Raw genomic sequence first — 23,290 nt, forward strand, 5'->3', positions numbered from 1 at the left:
TAGAATTAAATGTGAGCTCTAGTCAAAAGTTCCTTTAGAGGGCTTTAAGCAAATGTTTAAAGTAAAAACTTTAACCCCTCTGCCTATTTGTTGAATCTGAAAATACCTGCATAGAGATATATAATCAGCCTTGAACAGTAGGAGTCTTTCATTTTCCACCTACTGATTTTACGGGGATAAATTAAAACAGCAAACAGCCAATGTTGAAATGTCAAGGCTAAAATGTCACAGAAACATAAGTTCAGTAAAGTAGCATCTTCTGTTCTGAGTAGTCTGATGACACAGTTATCGCTGTGCCTTTAAGGATGTGGATGTGACCTTAACATCCCCGAGCTTCGTGGCTGCAACCTTAACATTTCCTGTCACAGTCTTTGAGTCAATCCTCATGCCCACACAATAGAGCGAGTTTCCATTTCATTCTTGAGTTCACACAGGTAGGTGGGTGGGTATGTGCTCAAACTCAGAGATGCATTATCATACTAATCCAAGTCCATTAATCTCATTGCTCTGATTTTTTTTTCTTTCTTTTGAAATGAAATAATTCTTTCTCTCCTGCCCTCCACTGCTTGGTAATAACTCAAAAAAGCACTGGAAAGAGTCAAGAGCTGGGCTACTACTTGACCAGTGACTCTCCAAGATCCTTTACTTCTTCATGCTTCAGTATCCTTTGTAAAATGAGATTCATAATATCTGGCCCAATTCTACAGATGGCCAGAATAAAAGCATTTAAAATGTTTTGGGAGAAAAGCGTAAGAATACTGTGACGTTAAAAAAGCAAATGATACAAAATAAGAAGATGAATACAGCAAATAAATAACAGAAGAAATTGACAATCTTGAACAATGTTGTTACTGACTCTCTCTCTTCTCTCTTTGCTACCTAATCTCAAAATATCTTGCAGCTCCATAGTGGTTGAAGTTTGTGTTCATACTGCCAAATGCTCTAAGTCATTATAGGTGGTGGACCCCAAAGAGCTTTTACTTATGTGAATTCTATCTAATGGTATTTATCATATTACCTGTTAAACTGAGAAATTTTCAAAATATTATTTCAAATCAAGACAACAAAGTGTACTTAGTTTTTGTTGTGTTCCTGCCTAGGCTCAAAGAAAAGCTCAAGATTTCAGATGACTACTTGTTTGAAAAAATGATGTTACAGCTATCCTGCCAGGTATGACTAAAGATAGCGAATAACAGTACAGAAAGCACTAAGAACAAGCAAATTTTATTAATCTCTTTGAATCTCTATAAAAATGTACATATTGATACTTAAACCTACTACCATAGAAAATACTGGAAAACACAATACACATGCAGGCGCCCTGTTAGCTGAGTGATAACATCATTACACGTCAAACAGCCTCTGGAAATTTCCGCTGTATATTCATGAGAGAATGAAAGTGAAAAAGGCACATCATGTCTTTGTACCATAAAGGAAATCATTTTGACCTCGGAGACCCCTTGAAAGGATCTTGGAGATGACCCAGACCTGGGGGACCACGATTTGAGAACCAACGTAATCGATTAATTTTTAAGGTCACTTCCCATTTCACAGTACTTCTCCGATGAATGTTTTGTTCTCCTTCGCGGACCACCCTTTGAGACCTAAGGTGTCAAGACAGAGCCCCTAGCCTAGTGGAACCCAAAGCGAAAAGCCGCGGACGCTCCGTGGGGCGCTCTGCTTAGCTACTGGGAGCCGAACACGCTCCCCTGAGTCGGCGGAGGACGCGGGATCTAGAAACTAGTCCCAAACCTGACCCCGGCGCGCCAAGGCGGGGCCAGAACTGGCTGCGGGCGGCCGGGCTCGCCCAGGGCTCAGGGCAGAAGCTGCGGCGGCAACGGCGACAGCGACAGCGAGGGGCGGCTCCCCGGAGACGCCTGCCAACTGCCCGCCCGCCGCAGGTGGGCCGGCCCCCGGGAGGAGGAGTGCGGCCAGGTACTTCCAAGGAGCTGCTTCCTCCTTTTCCCACAGCTCCGCGGCTTCCCGGGATCAAGGCTGGGCCTGCGCCGCGCGTCCCCGTGCCGGCCAGGGCGGCGCTCCGCGGACCCCAGGCGCTTCCTCGAGCGTGCGGGCCACTCCGGCCCTGTGGAGAGCAAGGCGAGGGTTTTGGGGGCGCCGAGACGGAGGGTCTGGCGGCCGCAGGGACTACCCAAGCACGGGGCTCCGGCCCGGGAGCTGCTGGAACATGCGCCCGGAGCTGCAGGTGCGGGGTCCGGCGGCTCGGCCCCGACGGGGAGTGGGTGACTCGAAGGGGGCCACCTCGGCGGACCGGGTTCGATTCCATCGGAAAGCAGAGGGAGGCCGCGGCGATAGGTGCCCGCTCTGCCGTCGGCGGAGTCCGGAGGGTGGGGTGGGGAGGCGAGGGGTAGGGCGGAGGCGGCATTTGTCCCCGGGCACGCTCTCGGGGCCGCTTTCCGGGCGCGGGTCGGACGCCGGCGACCGAAACCGCGCGCGGGGCGCAGTCGCGCGGTGGCTTTGAGCACAACAGGTAGGTGACTCAGTTCCCACAGGAACTCAAAGTGCTGAGCCGGGGGCTTTTTTGACGTGTTTTTTGTTGGTTGGTTGGTTATTTTGTTTGTTTCGGTTTGTTTGACAGTTGCCAGACTATGTTTACACTCCTGCTGCTACTCAGCCAGCTGCGCATAGTTACCTTCGCGTTTCCTCATGGCACAGGAGGTCCAGAGGAGTCTAGGCATGCAGGAGAAGAAGGTAAGCCTGGCTTCCGGCTCCAAGAAAACCCTCCTGGAAACCCGAGTCGGATTGCAGAGCTCAAACCAGAAAGTGCAGTCTTTGAAATTACATGCCCCCATCAATCATAGAAGCACTAGAATGTCCTTTAATTTGTGGTTTATTTGGTAATGTTGTGGTTTGTTATGTTAAGTGCAATTTATACACATTCATTTCTGTGAGTTACTTTTGGTAAGTATATATTTAAGACCAGGTTGGTGGTTAACTGAATGGAAAACCTATTTCAACTTCTGAAAATCAGTGAGTGCCATTTTTCTAGATGAAGCTATGTGGTAATTATAATGAGCATAATTCTTCCAGTTCTTCCTGGAAAGATGGACAGGGAGACCAGGATCTAGTCCGGATGTGTTAGGAGACTCTGGGCAAGTTACTTAACCCCTTTCAGCTTGTAAAATGATGGGGGGTGGGGAGTGGAATGATCTCTGAGGTCCTTTTTTACTTTTAAATGCCTGGTTATCTGGGTAAAGTCAGAAGGTGTGAGAAGATTAGGTTTGGGGCTTGCTAACCTAGAATTCCATACCTTGTGGACTCCAGGTCTTAGACTGATTCCTGCCCATATTTTGAAAGCCTAACCAGAAAAAACAGAAAAGAAAAAAAAATTGGCTTTCATTTCTCCCTGCCTAGTCATTGTACTTCCCTACTCAGTGCCAGTGCTTTGGATCTACCTCTCCACACATTCCTGTCCCTTATTCATTCTCATCAGATCCTACCCTTTGTTTTCTTTTGGGAAGGATCCGTTACACTAATACTCCTGGATGACTTATTAATGATTAATACAGCTTAGTGTCTCAGACCTTTTAGGAGGGTGTGTGTGTGTGTGTGTGTGTGTGTGTTAAGATAGGGCAATTTCTTAACCTGAAGGAATCAAACACTGACAGCAGAATTCTAGGCAATTGGATAGGCTAGCCAGTGGGATGGGGGAGATTTGGAAGGAAATCCTTCTTGGTGCCTCCCAAGTTGCACCATATATGTAAGTCCACTCATATATAAGGTGGATGATCCATACTCAGCAGGACCAGATGCTGATCTCCAGAATGGTTGTGAGTGTATTCATTCATTCACACGATACAGCATAAAAGACAGTCTCAAGGACATCACAAACTATGGAAGGAATTTAGAGATCATACTTGAGTGCAGAAGGCTGGAGATATCTGTGGGAAACGTAAATGAAGAATCCTGTATATTTAAAAAGCTGATTTGTTCAATAATAACCTCTTTATTAACATATACTATGTGCCAAGCCCTCTGCTAGGCACTGGAGATGTAGAAATGAAAGACTGTAATCCCTGACCGGGAGGACTACTTCATCTAGTGGGAGAGGCAGGGTGTAAACTGATAATCTCCATAAACTCTATGACAGAAGTAAAAACAGAGTTTCAAGAGCAGAGGAAAGAGTGAGTTAGCAGTAACTCTGTCTCCGGAGAGTTGTATGGCACAGAAGCCAGTGCTCTCTATCTGCAAATGAGATATAATAAATGTAGATATGAAAAATAATTAGGGAAATAGAGGACCTTCAGCTGCATTCTGATAAAGCCCAAAGGTGGGGTTGAAATGACCTAAAAAGAATTTATTTAGAAAGCATGGGGAGACAGGAGAGAGGAGGAAAATAGAATATCTCAGTTGGTGGGCTTAAAATAGGGGAATGCACAGGCAACTTCCTAGGATGGTCTAAGACAGGAGACATAGAGATGGAAAGACAATCTGAGGAGGCAGATGCAAAAGTGCAAAGGCCAGTACATCCTCCAGCAATGGCCAGAGGGAAAATAGGAACTCTCACTGGAAGTTCGGGATGCTCCAGGGGCAAGGAAGTTTGCCTCTTTCAATTAAAAGCAAACCCAGGGCTACTTAGAACCCAAATAACAAAGGACAGTATTTCTCCTAAGATCATAAGGGAGGCAGGAAGATGTTTGATAAGGCACTGAAAGTCTAAGGTCAACCACGGACTGATTCAGAACTTTCACACTCAGGGAAGTGGTAAACAGCAGCCCTTCCTGGAGGGCATGTTTTATACACCAGTGAAGACTTTCATTGGCATAAATATCATTTCAGGAACAATAAAAATATTTATGACTCGCTTTTTTATTTTCCTTTTAAGTTGAAAGTCCCATTTGGAGGGCAGGGGCATTTTATAACTCAGATAACTGACTTGAATAGGAGACCGACAATGAGAAATTTGGCACTCCTTTTCTAGCCAATAAAATGTAAAGATCTGGGCGTGTCTGAGAAGTAGCAATACAGAGGCAGATTTCTAATTCTCCATTCTGAAATTAGATTTCATGTAGTAAGTACAATATAGCTAAGTTAGGCAGGCTCAGAGTTACTTCATCACTGGTTTAATATTTTAAACCTATGCCAAGCTGAGTAACGGACTATACCTCTGAATTGCTTCAACTGGTAGAATTTAGGTCCAAGAGTTCCTTCCCACTATAGGAAAGTCAAGTTCATTCATTTATTTTTATAAGTAATTTTTTGGGCACCTCTATGTGTCAACATCCCTGCTTTAATGGAATTTTCCTTCTAGCTAGCGGAACAGAGTGGTAACAAGTAAGTAAAGCATACAGAACACCAGATGGTGATAAGTGCTATGAAGAAAAACAAAGTATAGTAGGAGATGGGGATTGCCAGAGGTGGGTGAGTGGGGATGGGGTTCAAGGTAACATTGAACAAAATCCTGAAGAAAGTGAGAGAGCAGAGTGAAAGAAGAAAGTTCTATTTAGAGGAAACAGCAAGTTCAAAGGCAGGAGAGAACCAGGCACATTGGAAACCGGTGTAGCTGTAGGGGACAAGGAGAGCCCTTAGAGCAGTGGTCCCCAACCATTTTGGCACCAGCGACCGGTTTCGTGGAAGACTATTTTTCCACGGATGTTGCCGGGGGATGGTTCAAGCAGTAATGCCAGTGATGGGGAGCGATGGGGAGCGGAGCGGCAGATGAAGCTTCGCTCGCTGGCCCGCTGCTCACCTCCTGCTGTGCCGCCCGGATCCTAAGAGGCCTCAGACCGATAGTGGTCCGTGGCCCGGGAGTTGGGGACCCCTGCCTTAGAGGGCCATTGCAAGATTCCCAATGAGAGATGATGGAGACTTGGAAAATTTTTCATTCTGTCTCCATTAGGTGGTAGTGTAAAATCTACAAGAAGACTAAGAAGAAGAAAGAACAAAAATATTTTATCACACTGGTCTACCTTTTAGAATATTTCTCAAAACAACTATCACCAATGATCCCATTCTAGCTTCCCCCTTGGTTCAAATAGCTCATATGTGTTATTTCTAACATAGAAATGAATACACTAGAATAGCACTGGCCAATAGAAATAAAATATGAACCACATAAAAAATTAAAAATTTTCTAGAGCCATATTTTAAAAAGTAAAAAAAAAAAGGTGAAATTAATTTTAATAATGTAGTTAATTTAACCTAATATATCCAAAATATTTAACCCAGTATTTCCAAATATAAGCAATAGAAAACATTGAGATATTTCATATTTTTTTAAACCATGTCTTTGAAGTCCCCTGTATATTTACACTTACAGCACATCTCAATTCACACTTGCCACATTTCAAGTGCTCAATAGCCATATGTGGCTAGTGGCTACTGTATTGGACAAATCCAGCTCTGTTAAGATTCAGACCTGCTTGGAAAGGTGATTGATTAGTAGGGAAAATATCTTGGCCAAGGTGTGACTGTTCTCAAAGGCTAAGAATAAATGGCCAACCTGAGGTCACTCTCAAATCAGTATTAGTCTTCCAGACCATGCACTGTCGTCAGTCATTTTTTTTGGCTGCATTGGGTCTTATTTTTGGCTGCACGCGGGCTTTCTCTAGTTGCGGTGAGCGGGGGCTACTCTTCATTGCGGTGTGCAGGATTCTCATTGCAGTGGTTTCTCTTGTTGCACAGCCCGGGCTCTAGGTGCGTGGGCTTCAGTAGTTGTGGTGCGTGGGCTCTAGAACACAGGCTCTGTAGTTGTGGCACAGGCTTAGTTGCTCTGCGGCACGTGGGATCTTCCCGGACCAGGGATCAAACCCATGTCCCCTGCACTGGCAGGCGGATTCTTAACCACTGCGCCACCAGGGAAATCCCTGTCATCAGTCTTGATCCATCTTTCAGTTGCCCACTTTAATATATTCTTCCTTTAGTAATGGTTAGCAGTGAGAAATACCAACACTTTTATTAAATTCTTATAAGCATTTGGGGTAGTTCTCAGAGAGTTTCTGAGTTCCAGTCTCAGTAATATGATCTGGAGCAAGATCGCTTCAGCTTTGTGTGACACCAGAACGAGTTTGAAGTTTTCAGGTTTTGAAAATACTGCCTTGGTAGGATATTTTGGTTTTGTGTCAACCTGTGCTTAGCTATGGTGTTTACCATTTACCTTCCCTACATGCGCATGTAGACGGAGTCTTATAAAGCTTTGTAGACACATGTTTAGGGGCTGAGTGGAGGGAGCTAGTCCTTTGGGAGGGACTGAATGGCTTTTAATTAATCTTATAATTAACTTATGATTTTATTAGCTTAGAAGTTTAAAAATTTTTGGTATAAACCTGATAGAACAATTTTAATATAAATGTATGAATTTATAATTTTAAAACATAAAGAGATCTTAGTTATTATTTAGTTCATATTCCCATTTTCCAAATGAGGAAATGGCAACCCAGGGACTTCCCTGGAGGTCCAATGGTTAAGACTCCATGCTCCCAGTGCAGGGGGCATGGGTTCGATCCCTGGTCAGGGAATTAAGATCCCGCATGCCACACGGTGAAGCCAAAAAAAAAAAAAAACTGTTTCAGGAAATGGCAACCCAGAGATATAAGTGACTTATCCCAGGATATAGCTGATAGCTAAGCCAAATCAAAAAGAAGAGTCTCTGTCTTCTAACTCTTAGTCCAGTACTCTGTCCATTACACCAGACTAATTTTTCTCAGTCAAGATAATAGGAAACCAACGCTTTAGAAATAGAATAATCTGGCCTGTCATTTATTGGAAAAATAATTGTCTAGAGGGAAAAGTGGTACTCAAATAATTTTTATTTATGCTGATAATTTTGGACATAATCTACTCAAGTATGTTCTGGAATTTTGTTAATATCTGTATTTCATAGTTAGCAGGAATTATTTTTACTGATGATATTTCTTTTTGTCAGATTTTAAAACCACACAAGAAAGTTTGGTATAATTTAACCACATCAAAAGAACTATATGCTTTTACCATAATTAAAACAGGAATTTTCTGCCTTATTTTTTATCAGTGTTTGAAATCTTTCTATTTCTTTGCTAGTCTTTACATCAAAAGAAGAAGCAAACTTGTTCATACGTAGACACCTCCTATATAATCGATTTGATTTGGAGCTCTTCACTCCCAGTGACCTAGAAAGAGAATGCAGAGAAGAACTTTGTAATTATGAGGAAGCCAGAGAAATTTTTGTGGATGAAGATAAAACGGTAATTTGGTTGATGATGTTAATTGGCTAGACATCTATTAAATTGTACTTAAGAAAGTGGCACTTTCAGTCAGTAGAGATTATGTGCCTTAAATAAAATTCAGATTGTATACCTGTTATCTCTTTCTACTTTCTTATATTGTAATTAGCCCATTTAGACTTGGCTTTATACTTAACTGGGCTTATAGTAATTAGCAAATTATCAATTATGTCGTGATTTTCTGTGTGTAACATTATGATATTCAAAGACAGTCATGAAGCAGAGCGAATTAAACTTCAGGATATTGTTTGAGTTAGCTCTCTGACTCAGGCTTCAATCATTCAAGACTCAGAGCAATTTTTTCTATTAGGACTTAACCATTTTTGATTACTGTATTTATATTTCAAGTACTTATTGACGACCTACTATGTGCCAAGTGCTCTGCTAGAGACTGAAGATAAGATATATAGTCCCTGCATTCAGGATTTTATTGCTTGGCAATAAACTTTTAGAAGTTCTCCCTTAAAATATAATTAAATCCTATCTGTTAATCCTGAAAAGGTACAAAACAAACAGCCAGCACTGTCCCTGTTATAATCTGGCATATTCTTTAAGAATGACAAGTGACCCAGATTTTTCACTTTTGTAGATTAAATAACCCCAGCTCCTTTTCCCCTTCCTCAAGAATCCCATTTTACTCTTTGGTCAATAAGAACCTCTTTAGGTATCCTTTAAATTCAGGTGTTACTGAAACTTAGTTCTTTTTTCTTCCAAAACTTTGCCCAGATTCCATTCCCTGCTATTATCTGCTGCATCTATTAGAGAAGGGAAAGGAAGTCTACTCTGCTTTGTAGTTGTGCCTGTTGAAATTCTATTGTTTTTCACAAACCCATCTTCTAATTTTATCACAGTTCCTTAAAAATGGCTTCCATTCTCTCAAGTAACACTGAATTTAAACAGTCTCAGGGATGTCTTTCCAAATCAATAAATAACTTTCAATAAAATCTCCTAGGAAACTGAGGGCTCACCTAATGTAGAAAAAAATCAGACTCCTTTTCAAACATGATAATGAGTCCTCTGCTTCAACTTCCACCTCTGCTACTTTCATCGACTCTCTAATGCGATAGCGTCCCCGGATGCCTGAGCGAGGGCTCTGGGCAGGTGAAGGGAGACTATCAGCACACAGTAGTAGAGAGCTAGTGCTGGCAATAATCCCCTGACCAATTCCAGAGTTGGAAGAAACAGTGGTGGGTGGCAGTACTTTATTAGAGTGAGCCACGCCCTCCAGCATGAATGGACTGGTATCTTACCCGTGGCACATGCCAAGCATTTACCACCCCTAGTCTAGGTCATTGAGACCAAATGAAATGACAATAAAGAAATTAAATAAACTTGGAAATTTTACCTTTCTCTTAGATGACATTTTGGCAAGAATATTCAATTAAAGGACCAACCACAAAATCAGGTAAGACAAGAATTGATCAATTTTCATGTTTTTTCCCACCCTCTATCATAGTACATTTTTAGTTTCATTGTTTGAATTTGGTTGTTGCACAACATACATACCTTGTAAAGCCAAGGGAGATTTCTCAGTTATACACTGGGCTATCTAAGACAGAGAAGGCCACATTCATCTATTTACACACTGAAAATCAAGTTTGGTGAGATAGTAAGGAAATGAGATAATAGGCTTAATGCTATTTTAAACAGTTCAGCTAAGTCAAGACTTGCACAGAATAAAAGTAGGACTCTATTAGTTTAAAATAGTAAACTATTTTAATTTTTTTTTCTTTTTTACCATTACAAGTGAATGGAATACTTATGCTAGTAGGTAAATTAGGATTGTTAGGTAGAATTAAGTATCTCCTAGAGAGAGGAGATCCTTTATTTTATCTACATTTATCATCTCTAGCTGCTTTTTAGTCAGGTTTGTTTTGTTTTGTTTTGTTTGTGTTTGCCAGCTCGTTTTTCATTCCCCCTAGGTCGGGCCCCAGCTATAGGGAGACTGTATTACATAGCTACACTGGAATTGCTTACTACATTTATCTTAGTAGTTAATACCAAAATGTGTATAGTTGAACAAAGAACATGTTTATCCCACTTAGTCTTGACTTTCATCCATTTAATATAACATTTAAAATAAATGAAGCTAGGGACTTCCCTGGTGGTCCAGTGGTTAAGACTCCACGCTTCCAAGGCAGAGGACGCATGTTTGATCCCTGGTTGGGGATCCTGCATGCTGCACAGTGTGGTCAAAAACTTTAAAAAATTAAAAATAAATGAAGTCAGAACTAGGGCTTTTAGGAAGTGTATCTAAATTTTTTCTGGTCGTGTCTCTAGCACAGACTTTTAAAAGTAATCTGTATTAATTATTAGATGCTTAATAGCATGCTTACACCCAGCATTAAATTTATTGAAATCATAAGTGGTGCTTTTCAGTTGTTATATTCATGTTATTTTAATGATTTATCTTAAGATGCTAACAGAGAGAAAATCGATGTTATGGGCCTTCTGACTGGACTAATTGCTGCTGGAGTATTTTTGGTTATTTTTGGATTACTTGGTTACTATCTTTGTATCACTAAGTGTAACAGGCAACGACATCCAGGGTAAGTACCAAATAAAAATATTTAATTCACTATTATACGTTCTATACTGTCATTTTTAAATGGCTAAAAAAAATGGCTGCCTTTTTTTAAAAATACACTTTTGATTTTGGAATAATTTTAGATACACAGGAAAGTTACAAAGATAGCACAGAGAGTTCCCTTATATCCTTCACCCAGCTCCCTTGTTGCTAACATCTTATGTTACCATAGTACATTTGTAAAACTAACAAACCAACATTGGTACATTACTATTAACTGAGTTCCAACACATTAGTAAAGCTTCATAAAGGCCATAATTGTTTGCATAATAGAATCTCAGCATCCTTATTAGAATAAAAAGTTATTATCTTCTCTATTATCTGTAAGTATAGATGAGAAAGTGTAGAACTAACCTTATTCGACAAAAAGTACCACATGCGAAACAGGCTATCGAAATTAATGCTTATATATCCCTATGTACACTTTCAAATTCTATGAAGAAGCTAATGATGGTAACCAGGTGATGAAATGATTATGGAAATAGATAGTGGTGATGGTTGTACAACATTGTGAATATAATTAATACCATTGAATTGTACACTTGAAAATGGTTATAACGACAAATTTTATGTTATACGTATTTTACCATAATAAAAACTTTTTCTTTATTGTTAAGGTAAGAGTTTAGGGTAACAGATACGGAATTAAGATAACTCCATTGGAGGATAAAAGCTGAAGCCATGAGAGTAGGCAAGTTCTCTGAGTGTGATGAAAGGACAGAAGGCAAGTGACGGAGTCTTAAAGGATGCCCACAGTAAGGGTGCAGAGGAGGACATGCCAGCAAAGGGGGCAGAGGACAGGGGCAAAGTATAGTGTAATTCTATCCCCAAGCTGGCATTCCTGAGCAACTCCCTGAGGCATTAATATGATCGTGGGCAGGGACTAAGGAGATTGTCTGAGACTTCTGTAAATCCTATAAAATTTTGAAAAGTGAGAGAAGATAAGGAAAATTTTGTGCAATTTTTCTTAAGCCACTATGTTTTAAGCTGAGAGGTTTCCCTTACTTAACAGACAGGAAATGAGCAAGTTCTTCCTGTTTTCTAGGGCTTTTGACTAAGATTTTATTCAGTATGTCTTTCCCCACAAGCTGTAGCATACCTGGAAACTCACAGGTTAATGAAGAAATCGGAAAATATGTCTTTAAAGACTCTCCTTGCCTTTTATCTTTCCGTCTTTTCCACCCCATTTATAGTATTTTCCCCAAGAAGTCCCTGTGTGCCCTCACATTTAATAATTTCCTTCAAGGTCTGTGAGCACAGCCATTGTTCAGTGTCCTCATGCTCGACATTGTCTTCTCTCTTCTTTCCGGTTTTTCTTCATTTTTCTACTTTTCTGCACCACTACACCTTCTTACCTTATGCTTTTTTTCTCTGAAACCTTCTAGCTTCTTTCCTGCATGAGGTTAGAAGCAGAATTCAAAGACACAGGGAATAAAGAGGTGCCATTATTATGCATATTTTCTATGTATGTTATTATAAAATTTTGAAAACCTGGGTATCTCTTATTTTAAAAGTTTTTAAAAAAATTTTAAAAAATAAAAATAAAAGTTATACTTAATGTTAGTACAGTATAATGCTGTACTGTTTACAGGTCACTTTTACATCTACTGTCTCACTTTGATTCTCACAGAAACCCTTTATAGGGGACATTTCAAACTAGGTTAACCAGACATTCACTTGTGTTAAGATTAACTTTTAAATACTTAGTAAAGTACCGTTCAGCAATTGTCCCAAGAAATTCTTGCGGCAGAGTTACGTGTTCTTTTTCTACATTTTGCAAGTCTGGAAGTGGGGGAAGGGTGAGGAATATTTGAAAAAGAAAAGAGTAAAAAATAAGATCATTGTTAGAATAGTTTGTCTCATTCCTCTGTAAAAACATGCCAAGAAATGGGAAACAGGATCTTTTCATTTCTTAGTCCCTATATTTTATGGAGGAAAATAGGCATAATATAATGCTGTCAGCTTATTTGAGATGTTCCTGGTGCATACTTTCTGATTTCAATCATGTAAGAAATCACTGTGGAGACACTTAATGACTTTAATATAATTATAGTGTTCCTGTAACTTAAATTTTGAAGGTCAACATGGAAAAATTCATTTCTTCAAATAAAACATCTGTCTCTCCTGTTTCCTATAAACAAACAAGTAGAACTTTTCGTCACAAGCTAATGAATGTGGCAAGTGACAAGCCTACCGTGAATACATTCCAGATTTCTGACAGAGGAGGAATTGTGTTGACTCCTCTAAGTAAACTTCTGAGGCTATCAGTCACCTCTCAACTATTGAAGGGCTGATTATCCAGTTCCTAGATTTACACAGATTTTTTTCTTTTCTTCTCTCTGCAATTTTCCTCTCTCCTCCCGTCCAATTCCAGATATCATTATAACCTCCAAAGGAAAAGGCATTCTAAGGGGCAAATTGATTGATTTAGTTTGCAAAAGTTTGCAGTATTTTGGGTCTGCTAAGCTGTCTTTTATTGGGAAGAATACTGTAAATATTGACTAGAGGTTGGGGATTACCTATACATTTTAATTATCTTATTAGTCATAACGATAAGAGGTTAATTTATGCATAGATGCTTCATAGGCAGCCAACTTCACAGTCTAAACAGATCAATTTACTAATGTCTAAATTTTAATTTGTAATTCACAAGTGAGAAGGGAAAATGTAGTTTCAAAACACCAGACCTGTGTTGCATTTCAAATTTCATTGGCTGGTGGTGTAGGTGACAGAGTTTTTGGTTTCTGTTTTTTTATTTTACTTTATTTATTTATTTACTTATTTATTTATTTTTGGCTGTGTTGGGTCTTCGTTTCTGTGCGTGGGCTTTCTCTAGTTGCAACGAGCGGGGGCCCCTCTTTATCGCGGTGCGCGGGCCTCTCGCTATCACGGCCTCTCTTGTTGCGGGGCACAGGCTCCAGACGCGCCGGCTCAGTAGCTGTGGCTCACGGGCCTAGTTGCTCCGTGGCATGTGGGATCTTCCCAGACCGGGGCTCGAACCCGTGTCCCCTGCATTGGCAGGCAGATTCTCAACCACTGCGCCACCAGGGAAGCCCGGTGACAGAGTTTTGTGAAAACAGTGGCCATATTGAACTAGGCCATATTTTTTTTTTTAATTAAAAAAAATTTTTTTGTAATTGTTGGACTTAAATCAATGGAGATCAATGGGGAAAAGATAATAATCTGAGAAAGGGAACAATACAGGTGAAACCACAGAGGTAGACCAGAGAATTCATTGCACATACAGAGGAGAGTAAAGAGGCTACCTTGGCAAGAGCAGAGAGCTATAAAATAAAGTGAGGCCAGAATAAGGGAGGCTTTGAAAAGGGAGGCACAGGAGTTAGAACTTGATTCAGTGGAAAGTAGGCTGCAGGTTAGACTTTGCGGAGAAGAATGATATGATAGAAGTCCTGTTTAGAAGGGATGACCAAGGCAGCAGGGATTCAGTGGGGAACAGAGGAGAGAGAGACGGGCATCGCTGTTCTGACTATCTCTGTGGCATCAATTTCCTAGGCTTGGAGTTATGCTGCCTTTCAACAAAGCCTGGATTTGGTTTCACACCATACTTTGAGAAAATTTTAATTCAGGAGCAGGAGAAAAAGGGAATTCACGTGTTTTGAGTCCTTGTTACAGTGTTCCAGACATTGCTTAGATGCTTTACATAAGACATCTTTCTCAATCCACACAAAACATCTCTGTTGAGGTATCTATTATCCCCATTTTATAGAGGAGGAAAGCTGAGTTACGTTACCTTGCCTCTGGTCACATAGCTATGAAATGACAAGATCCTGTTTCTTACCCGTGACTGACTTCAAAGTTCTTGATCTTTCCATTATATCAAGATTCTTTCAGAGTTTATGGGTAAAATAAAACTGTTGTTATATTAATAAGTCAGGTTCAGGGACTTCCCTGGTGGTCTGGTGGTTAGGATTCAGTGCTTTCACTGCCATGGACCGGGTTCAGTTCCTGGTTGGGGAACTGAGATCCCACAAGCCACGCAGCATGGCCAAAAAAATTAAAACTAAAAATAAATTGGGTTCACCTTTATCAAAATGGTTGGATTTTTTAATATTACCATCTTAACCTAAAAATGCTGCTTTTCCTAGACCTCAATGCTGTCTCTGTTTAGTTCTTCAGCCACCTACGCAAGAAGGGGCAGACACACTCCCTCCATCATTTTCAGAAGACCTGAGGAGCCTGTCTTGTCTCCATTGCCACCTTCAGTGGAGGACACAGGATTACCTTCTTATGAACAGGCAATGGCACTGACCAGAAAACACAATGTTTCACCGCCACCACCATATTCTGGGCCAGCAAAAGGGTTTAGGGTATTTAAAAAATCTATGTCACTCCCATCTCACTAAGCCCACCTTGTTGTCTTGGTGATATAGGACATTCACATTATTTAAATGGTTTGTTTTCCCTGAACCAAAAAGACATGTCAATTCAGCCCTTTATGACAAACTGCAGAGAGGAAAGGAGGAATAAGCACGTGTACTATGCCACTGGAGATCTGTCAGCATCCTGGACCTGAACTTGATCATAATCAGCTGGATAAGGAACTTTGTATCTTTGCAGTTAAGAAGAGAACACTTTTTTGTTCCTTTTAATGGTTCAAAAAATCTGTTATGGATGCCACAGCTACAACTGGGGAACTATCTGTATCCTTTGTACAGAAAAAGTTTGTAGATTTGTTGTATTGAATACTAAAAAGGTAAGAATTTCTAATTGTTAGATTATCCCAAGTCATAATATTTGACCTACTCTTTTTTTAGGATTTCTTTTTGGTTGGAAATACTTCACAGAATTTTGCATTTAAATATAAATTGGTGGTCTTTATATAATCACTTGTTTTTTTATTTTAAATTATTGCATAGCATTCACCATATTTTGCACGTTTTTATTGTGAACTCTTGCTATCAGTCATGTTTTATTATGGGGAGTGGGGTCAATAGTTTTCTTTTAAAAAAAAACAAAACAAACACTTGCTAGAGAGTTAGTTCTTCAGAGGAAACAGTGTTGCAATGTTACGGATTTGCAAGGGTTGTTATACCACCAAATAAAGATACAGGCCTCAAATCTAGGAGTGACTAGAACTTGATAAGTTGTACATATTAATGATGAGTAGACACACCCATTTTCATTGCTACATTATCTGTATCCGGCTATAACTATTAATCTGGAAAATTTGTTGAATTTTATAAATAATAGTTTGAGAACCTGGAAGAAGTAACTTACTTTTCTGCTATCAAAATAATATTGATTAAAGTTACCAGCAACCCCCTGTATCTCTTAATGTCTAGACACAGAACACCACAGGTAATCATTTTGACCTATATTTTGTATTTTCTTCTAATTGTATATATGACCAGTCTTCCCTTAAGAACATAGTAGAGTATAAGCTATAAACTACTGGAATGAATGTTTGTGCACAAATTTATTTGAGTGGGTGTGTACGTATATGTGAATTTGTTTCCTCTTTGCAGGAGCTCAAAAAAAAAATACTCCTTGAGAAATAGAAAATTCTGTTCTTTATGTTTTTTGCCAGGCATTGCTTTTTTCCTATTTAAGACCATTTATAAAATTGTATTTTGTTTTGTAATTTTTACAGAGGTGAGATTAAAACTTACATGCATTTGATAATTCCTTCCAAATTAAATGTTTAGAAAATATAAATCATATTATACTGTGTTTGAGTGTATGTCTCTCTTTTAAGACAGCATGATCTTAATGCAGATAAAAGAAAGATCTTAATCATTATAGACTGCTGAAGACTTTACCTTTTATATTTTCAGAGTCTCTTTGGTTGCGTGTTACAAAGAAATCATCTGGCAACATTTAGATATAATTAGGAAGAAGTCTTTTTAAAGCCACCTACATTACCTATAAAAAATTTACTGTTTGTCATACCTTGGCTTACATAAGCACTTCTCCTCATGTAACTTTGCACTTTGCCCTTATTTTAATCCTCTTTAAAGGTCGGAGGCAAACTCTACTCACTTTAGCAATCACACTAAGGCATAGAAGGATAGCTTGACCAAAATCTAACATGTTGGTGAGAGTTAGGTTTAGAATGAGCAAGCACACTTTTCTAGGCCCATCTCATACCTATAGAATTACACTGTCTCAAATTATGAAATTATAAAATAGAGACAATTCTAAGTCTGTATGAGAAATGTATAAACATTTGTCATATATACATAAATGTATATGGGTGCATATATTACATATCTGTATATGTATTCTCACACATGTGTTTCTTAGGATGAATAAAAATACAAGATACGATATATCTTTTATTGAATCACAATTTGAAATATTCCATGAACTTGTTTACTCCCATTGACTCACAAGAATCTAACTGCAAATCTAGCTTCAGAGCCTGTGACAACCCCGTCACCCCCGCAGTAGCCTAGATTTGTCATGTGCCATCATTAAGTGTGAAACTGTTGCTCTGACTTGAACAAATCTAGAATTTATCATTAAGATTATGAAATAACTGGTATTTGTAGAGCATCCAATGTTGAGCTCATATTACTTTAAATATAAAAAAGAAAATGTGATAGAACCATAATCAACAAATACTTATAATAATTAAAAGGAAAATATCAATATAAAATTATTGACACATATTTCTGTCCCATTCACGCTTTTCTATTCTTTGTATACTTTTGGTGGTGGGTTTTCTGGTTTGATTAATTTGTTTGTGCCCTCTGAGTGATTATACAGAGCTGGGTGAAAATTCTCAGAACAATTAAAAACTAGAGCAACAGCGTCCTCTGTGTCTGGTTTCCCGTTTGCCTGTAAAATTCTAATCATTTTTTCCTATTTCTCCGAGAAGTTATGTATGTGTGTACTTTTCCTATATGTGCAAGAGAATTTTTTAGTGAGAAAAAGTTTGTTAGTGCTGTTTAAAAGCTTAATTTCATATTATTCATTTTGCTTTTGTTCTAACTGAATGTGAAATAAATTAGTTACCAGTTTGATTTGAAATGTTGTATGTGACATTTATACTACTAGAAGAGTGTCTAGAATTTCTGTAGTTTTTAAAAAAACTAGATTCTTTTGCAGATCCTGCCTGTGTAGCATTTTGGAACACATATGACATATAATGATGCCTTCAATCTTCTGTATTGTGTGTTTCCTTCAACATTTTTTTGTTGTTTACAAATGTTTCCCTAACAGTTCAAGAATTTAAGGCAATTCAGTACAAATTTATCAGCATTTTCATTATCTGGAAAAAGCAACCCATTTTTGAATGCATATTTTTCCTACAGGTTTGATTATATTTTGGTTTTAACGGATTTGTTATCACAGACACTTTTTATACATGTGAATAAACTTTACGCTAAGTAAATTTTTGTTGCTTGTTTCAATTAAACATTCTTCTTCATATAGTGGCATACAATTATATGAGTTAAATGTGAACAACATGTTGCATGTTTTCAAAACAATGTTTACAGCATGGTATTGCTGTATGTATCTTTCACCCAGTGGTGCTAGCTTTCTATTTAAACAGTTTAGTTGCAGTTGTGAAAGTGCAATATTCCTTAACACAGTTTTAATATTTAATATATTGTTTGAGGCAAATTTATAATATATTACTCCTTAAAACTGAATTTACTTCTGTGACGTATATCTATACATAAATTAAAAATCAAAAAAATATAGTAATGTTATACTAAATTATAGGAGTAATAGTACCTCCAACTTAAGAGAAACACATTAAGTAATACTATGTATCATACACATAAACTCTGATTATTATTAAACATAACTTCATGTTCAACATTTAGACCACCTTCAATTTTTTTATCCAATTGAATAATCCATAAATGTTAATACTTATACTCCTTAAAATTACTTTAATCAAGGAAATGAGAAGACAAGGTAGTGACTAGGAGAAAACATTTGCAAAAGACACATCTGATAAAAGGACTGTTATCCAAATTATACAAAGAAGTCTCAAAATTCAACAGTAAGAAAACCAACAACCCGATTTAAAAAATGGGCAGAAGGGGGCTTCCCTGGTGGCGCAGTGGTTGAGAATCTGCCTGCTAATGCAGGGGACACGGGTTCGAGCCCTGGTCTGGGAGGATCCTACATGCCGCGGAGCGACTAGGCCCGTGAGCCACAACTACTGAGCCTGCGCGTCTGGAGCCTGTGCTCCGCAACAAGAGAGGCCATGATGGTGAGAGGCCCGCGCACTGCGATGAAGAGTGGCCCCCGCTTGCCACAACTGGAGAAAGCCCTCGCACAGAAACAAAGACCCAACATAGCCAAAAATAAATTAATTAATTAATTTAAAAAAAAAAAATGGGCAGAAGACTTGAACAAATACCTCACCCAAAAAGATATTTGGGTGACAAGTAAGCATATGAAAACATGTCCAACAGAGTGTCATTAGGGAATTGCAAATCAAAACAACAAAGAGATACACACCTATTAAAATGGCCAAAATCCAGAACTGACAACATTAAATGTTGGTGAGGATGTGGAGCAAAATGAACTCTCATTCACTGCTGGTTGGAATGCAAAATGGTACAGCCACTTTGGAAGACAGTTTGGCAGTTTCTTATAAAACTAAACATACTTTTACCATTTGATCCAGCAATGATGCTCCCTGGTACTGACCCAAATGGGTTGAAAACTTATGTCCACACAGAAACCTGCATATGGATGTTTATAACAGCCTTACTTATAATTGCCAGAACTTGAAAGCAACCAAGTTGTCCTTCAGTAGGTGAATAAACTGTGGTACATTCAGATCATGGAATATTATTCATTGCTAAAAAGAAATGAGCTATCAAGACATGAAAAGACCATAGTGGAAACTTAGATGAATGTTACTAAGAGAAAAAAGCCAATCTCAAAAGGCGACAAACTGTATGATTCCAACTATATGACATTCTAGAATTGGCTAAACTATAGAGATATAAAAAGATCAGTGGTTGTCAGGGATTGGGTGAGGGGGTGGGCGTGGAGGATGAATAGGTAGAGAACAGAGGATTTTTAGGACAGTGAAACTACTCTGTATGATACTGTAATGGTGGATGCATGTCATTATATATTTGTCCAAACCCATAGAATGTACAACATGAAGAGGGAACCATAATGGACTTTAGGTGATAATGATGTGTCAATGTAGGTTTATCAATTATAATGAATGTACCACTATGATGTGTGGAATATTGATAGTGGGAGAGGTTGTTCATGTGTGGGGATGGGGTATATGTGAACTCTCTACACTTCCCACTCAATGTTGCTCTGAACTGCTCTAAAAAGTAAAGTTTATTAATAAAAAAAATTACTTTTAAGACGAAAAGTTTTCTTAGGACCAACTGAAAGTTTTTTTTTAAATACTTCCTTATATTCTGTTGAAGAGTAGGAAAAAAGAGTGTATTGTTTTAGTTATTATTTTTATGTAATATTTAACTAGGTGAAGTCTATAAGTAAAATTTCAAGAAATTCAAAAATATATCCTCGGACTTCCCTGGTGGCACAGTGGTTAAGAATCTGCCTGCCAATGCAGGGGACATGGGTTCGAGCCATGGTCTGGGAAGATCCCACATGCCGCAGAGCAACTAAACCCATGTGCCACAACTACTGAGCCTGTGCTCTAGAACCCACAAGCCACAACTACGGAGCCTGTGTGCCACAACTACTGAAGCCCACGCGCCTAGAGCCTGTGTTCCACAGCAAAGAGAAGCCACCACAGTGAAGAGCCCGCGCACCACAACAAAGAGTAGACCCCACTCGCCGCAACTAGAGAAAGCCCGCACGCAGCAATTAAGACCCAGCGCAGCCAAAAAAAAAAAAAAACCAATATATGAATCTCTAAAAAAATGTTATAAAATATATGTATATATCTCCTAGATTTTGATTGCTGTGACAAGATAATGAAACACAGACACAAACTCTAAAAAGCTAGGTGGAATAGCCACATTTCATCTAAAGATAGAACTTGTCCTAACAACAGCTTATTAAATATGCTTAAGAAGGAGAATTTTGAGGGCTAAAACCACAGAGATTTGGAAGGTGAGGGTGATTAGAAATGTCCTTACAAAGTTAATGCAGGAGTGTCAAGTCCATTGCTGACTCAGCGTATTTTTCTCACTCAGGGACCAGAAGAAATGATGTCAGGGGCACTGGTAAATAGATTAGGAGGCAGAGTCTAAAAGATGCTATATAAGTCGGAACTCTAGTTGAAAGTCACAAAAACTTAATTCAAACTGGGAAGTCTACAGTTGGAACAGTCCTCAGGGACTTAATATCTCAAGTTCTAAAATTTGCTTCTTTGTGTTAACGCTGTCCTGCTGCCCACAGGCTTTCTCCATTTTCAGGGGAAGGCACAGCCACAGGCTTACATTATACCTGCTTAGTGACTGCAGAGAAGCAATTTTCTCCCATCCAAAGCCCACAGGTTACCACCAAGATTCTAATTGGCCATGCTTGGGTCACATGACCTTAGCTGGGCCAATGAGTGGGCAGGCCTGGTTCATGTGCCCACCCTGTATCCAGAGGATAGCATACCATGATTGGAAGTTGGAGAAAGACAGTTCCCTAAAAGAAGATGATGCTGTTACTAAATCAGGGGTAAGTGGATATTGGGCAGAAAAACTAGCAGCTCTCTACTTCAGACATCAAGAATCATCCCAAGGCAGGCAGCAAGATCAATCAGAATCTCTTGTCACAAACCAGATGATGTGGGGCAGGGGTTAAACAATGCAGAACCAAGAGGATGGTCAGAAAGAAGGTGATTAGACAGTAGACCTAACCTCATTTACATTTCAAATCAATTAACATTTGTTGAGCACTGTAGTAGTTTTCTTTCGCTGCATAACAAATTACCACAAATCTAACGGCTTCAAACAAACACACATTTATTTTCCCACAGTTTCTGTGAGTCAAGAGTCCAGGCACCACTTAGCAAGTCCTCTTCTCAGGATCTGACAAGGCTGCACTCAAGGTGTTGGCCAGGCTGTGTTCTCATCTGCAGGCTGTATCGTGGAAGAATCCACTTTAAGGCTCAGTCAGGTTGTTGGCAAAATTCATCTCCTTGCATCTGTAGAATTGAAGGCCTTTATGGGCTGGAGGCTAGAGGCCAACCTTAGCTCCAGAAGCCACTTGCAGTTCCTAGAAGCCGCCCGCAGTTCCCGGCCACATGGGATTCCTCTATACTGCTGCTTATTTCATCAAGCCAAGAGATAGATTGCTAGAGTGTGTCTGCTAGCAAAATAAAGCCTTATATAATGTAACATAATCACAAGGGAGACATCCCATTATCTTTGCTATATTCTGTTGGTTAGAACAAAGTCGCAGTTTCCACCTGCACTTAAGGAAGGAGATTCTACAAAGCTTTGAATACAAGAGGTGAGAGATCATTGGGGATCACCTTAGGGTGTGTCCACCATAAGGATCTATCATGTGCCAGTCCCTAGGCCAAACGCTTACTTTACAGCAGGGGTCCCCAACCCCTGGGCGGCGGACCAGAACACGAACCTGTTAGGAACGGGCCGCTCAGCAGAAGGTGAGTGGCGGGCGAGTGATTGAAGTTTCATCTACTGTTCCCCGTCGCTCCCCATCACTTGCTTTACTGCCTGAACCATCCCCCCACCCCGCCCCCGACCACCACCATCCGAGGAAGAATTGTCTTCCACGAAACCACTGGTCCCTGGTGCCAAAAATGTTGGGGACCGCTGCTCTACAGGATCTTTCATTTCTTCTGACCATGTTAAAAGTCTTTCAATTGTAAAGTTTTATGTAAACGTGAGTTAACACCTAATAGTATTATTACAGCTTTTGAAAACTTTGTAATGTCTCATTATTTACCATTTTCATTTCATTTCATTCTTGTTCATTTTCCAACAATTCCTAGCATTAAACAGATTAAAGTACTTATATCAGAGATTATAATATTGAGAACAATTTGAGAAATTGGTCCTATTCCTTAGCAGGCCAAGGCACGCCCAAAGGAAAAGTAGTTGAAAAGAGTGGATCAAATCCCTCATCCTTGCATGCCCTTGAATGTTTTCTTTACTCTCACACTTGATTTATAATTTAGCTAAGTGTAGTGTTCTAGGTTAAAAAATCATTTTACTTGGCATAATGTGGATATTGCTCTAACATCTTCTAGCATCTAATCGCCATTAAGAACTTTAACAGTGTTCTGATTCCATTCCTTGACATATTTATTTCCCTCTGAAACCTTTTTTTTTTTTTTCTTAAACGATGGAAATTTATTTTCTTACAATTCTGGAGGCTAGAAGTCTGAGATTAAAGTGTCGGCAGGGTTGATTTCTTCTGAGGCCTCTCTAGCTGGCCTGTGGATTAGCCATCTTCTCTCTGTTTTTGCACGGTCTTCTCTCTCTGCGTCTGTCTTAATATCCTCTTCTTGTAAGGATACCAGTCATATTTGATTAGGGCCCATCCTAAAGACTTCATTTTAACTTAATTACCTCTTTAAAGACCCTATTTCCAAATT

At 39.3% G+C, this 23,290-nt stretch overlaps 1 protein-coding gene across 2 annotated transcripts; it reads left to right on the top strand.

Moving 5' to 3' along the window:
• Window positions 1–1,771: 1,771 nt before the first annotated feature.
• PRRG4 (proline rich and Gla domain 4) lies at window positions 1,772–15,634 on the top strand. 2 transcript variants are annotated; one of them, XM_059929635.1, is made up of 6 exons: window positions 1,772–1,935; window positions 2,597–2,709; window positions 8,017–8,180; window positions 9,576–9,624; window positions 10,636–10,768; window positions 14,936–15,634. In XM_059929635.1, exons 2-6 carry the CDS (start codon window positions 2,607–2,609, stop codon window positions 15,168–15,170), a joined length of 684 nt encoding a protein of 227 aa, XP_059785618.1. In that variant the 5' UTR covers window positions 1,772–1,935; window positions 2,597–2,606; the 3' UTR covers window positions 15,171–15,634. The 2 variants fall into 2 exon arrangements, with proteins under 2 accessions (XP_059785618.1, XP_059785617.1); XM_059929634.1 differs by lacking the exon at window positions 1,772–1,935 and adding an exon at window positions 1,942–2,203.
• Window positions 15,635–23,290: the final 7,656 nt, after the last annotated feature.

Source organism: Balaenoptera ricei, chromosome 8, assembly GCF_028023285.1.
Source record: "Balaenoptera ricei isolate mBalRic1 chromosome 8, mBalRic1.hap2, whole genome shotgun sequence".
NCBI lineage: Eukaryota > Metazoa > Chordata > Mammalia > Artiodactyla > Balaenopteridae > Balaenoptera > Balaenoptera ricei.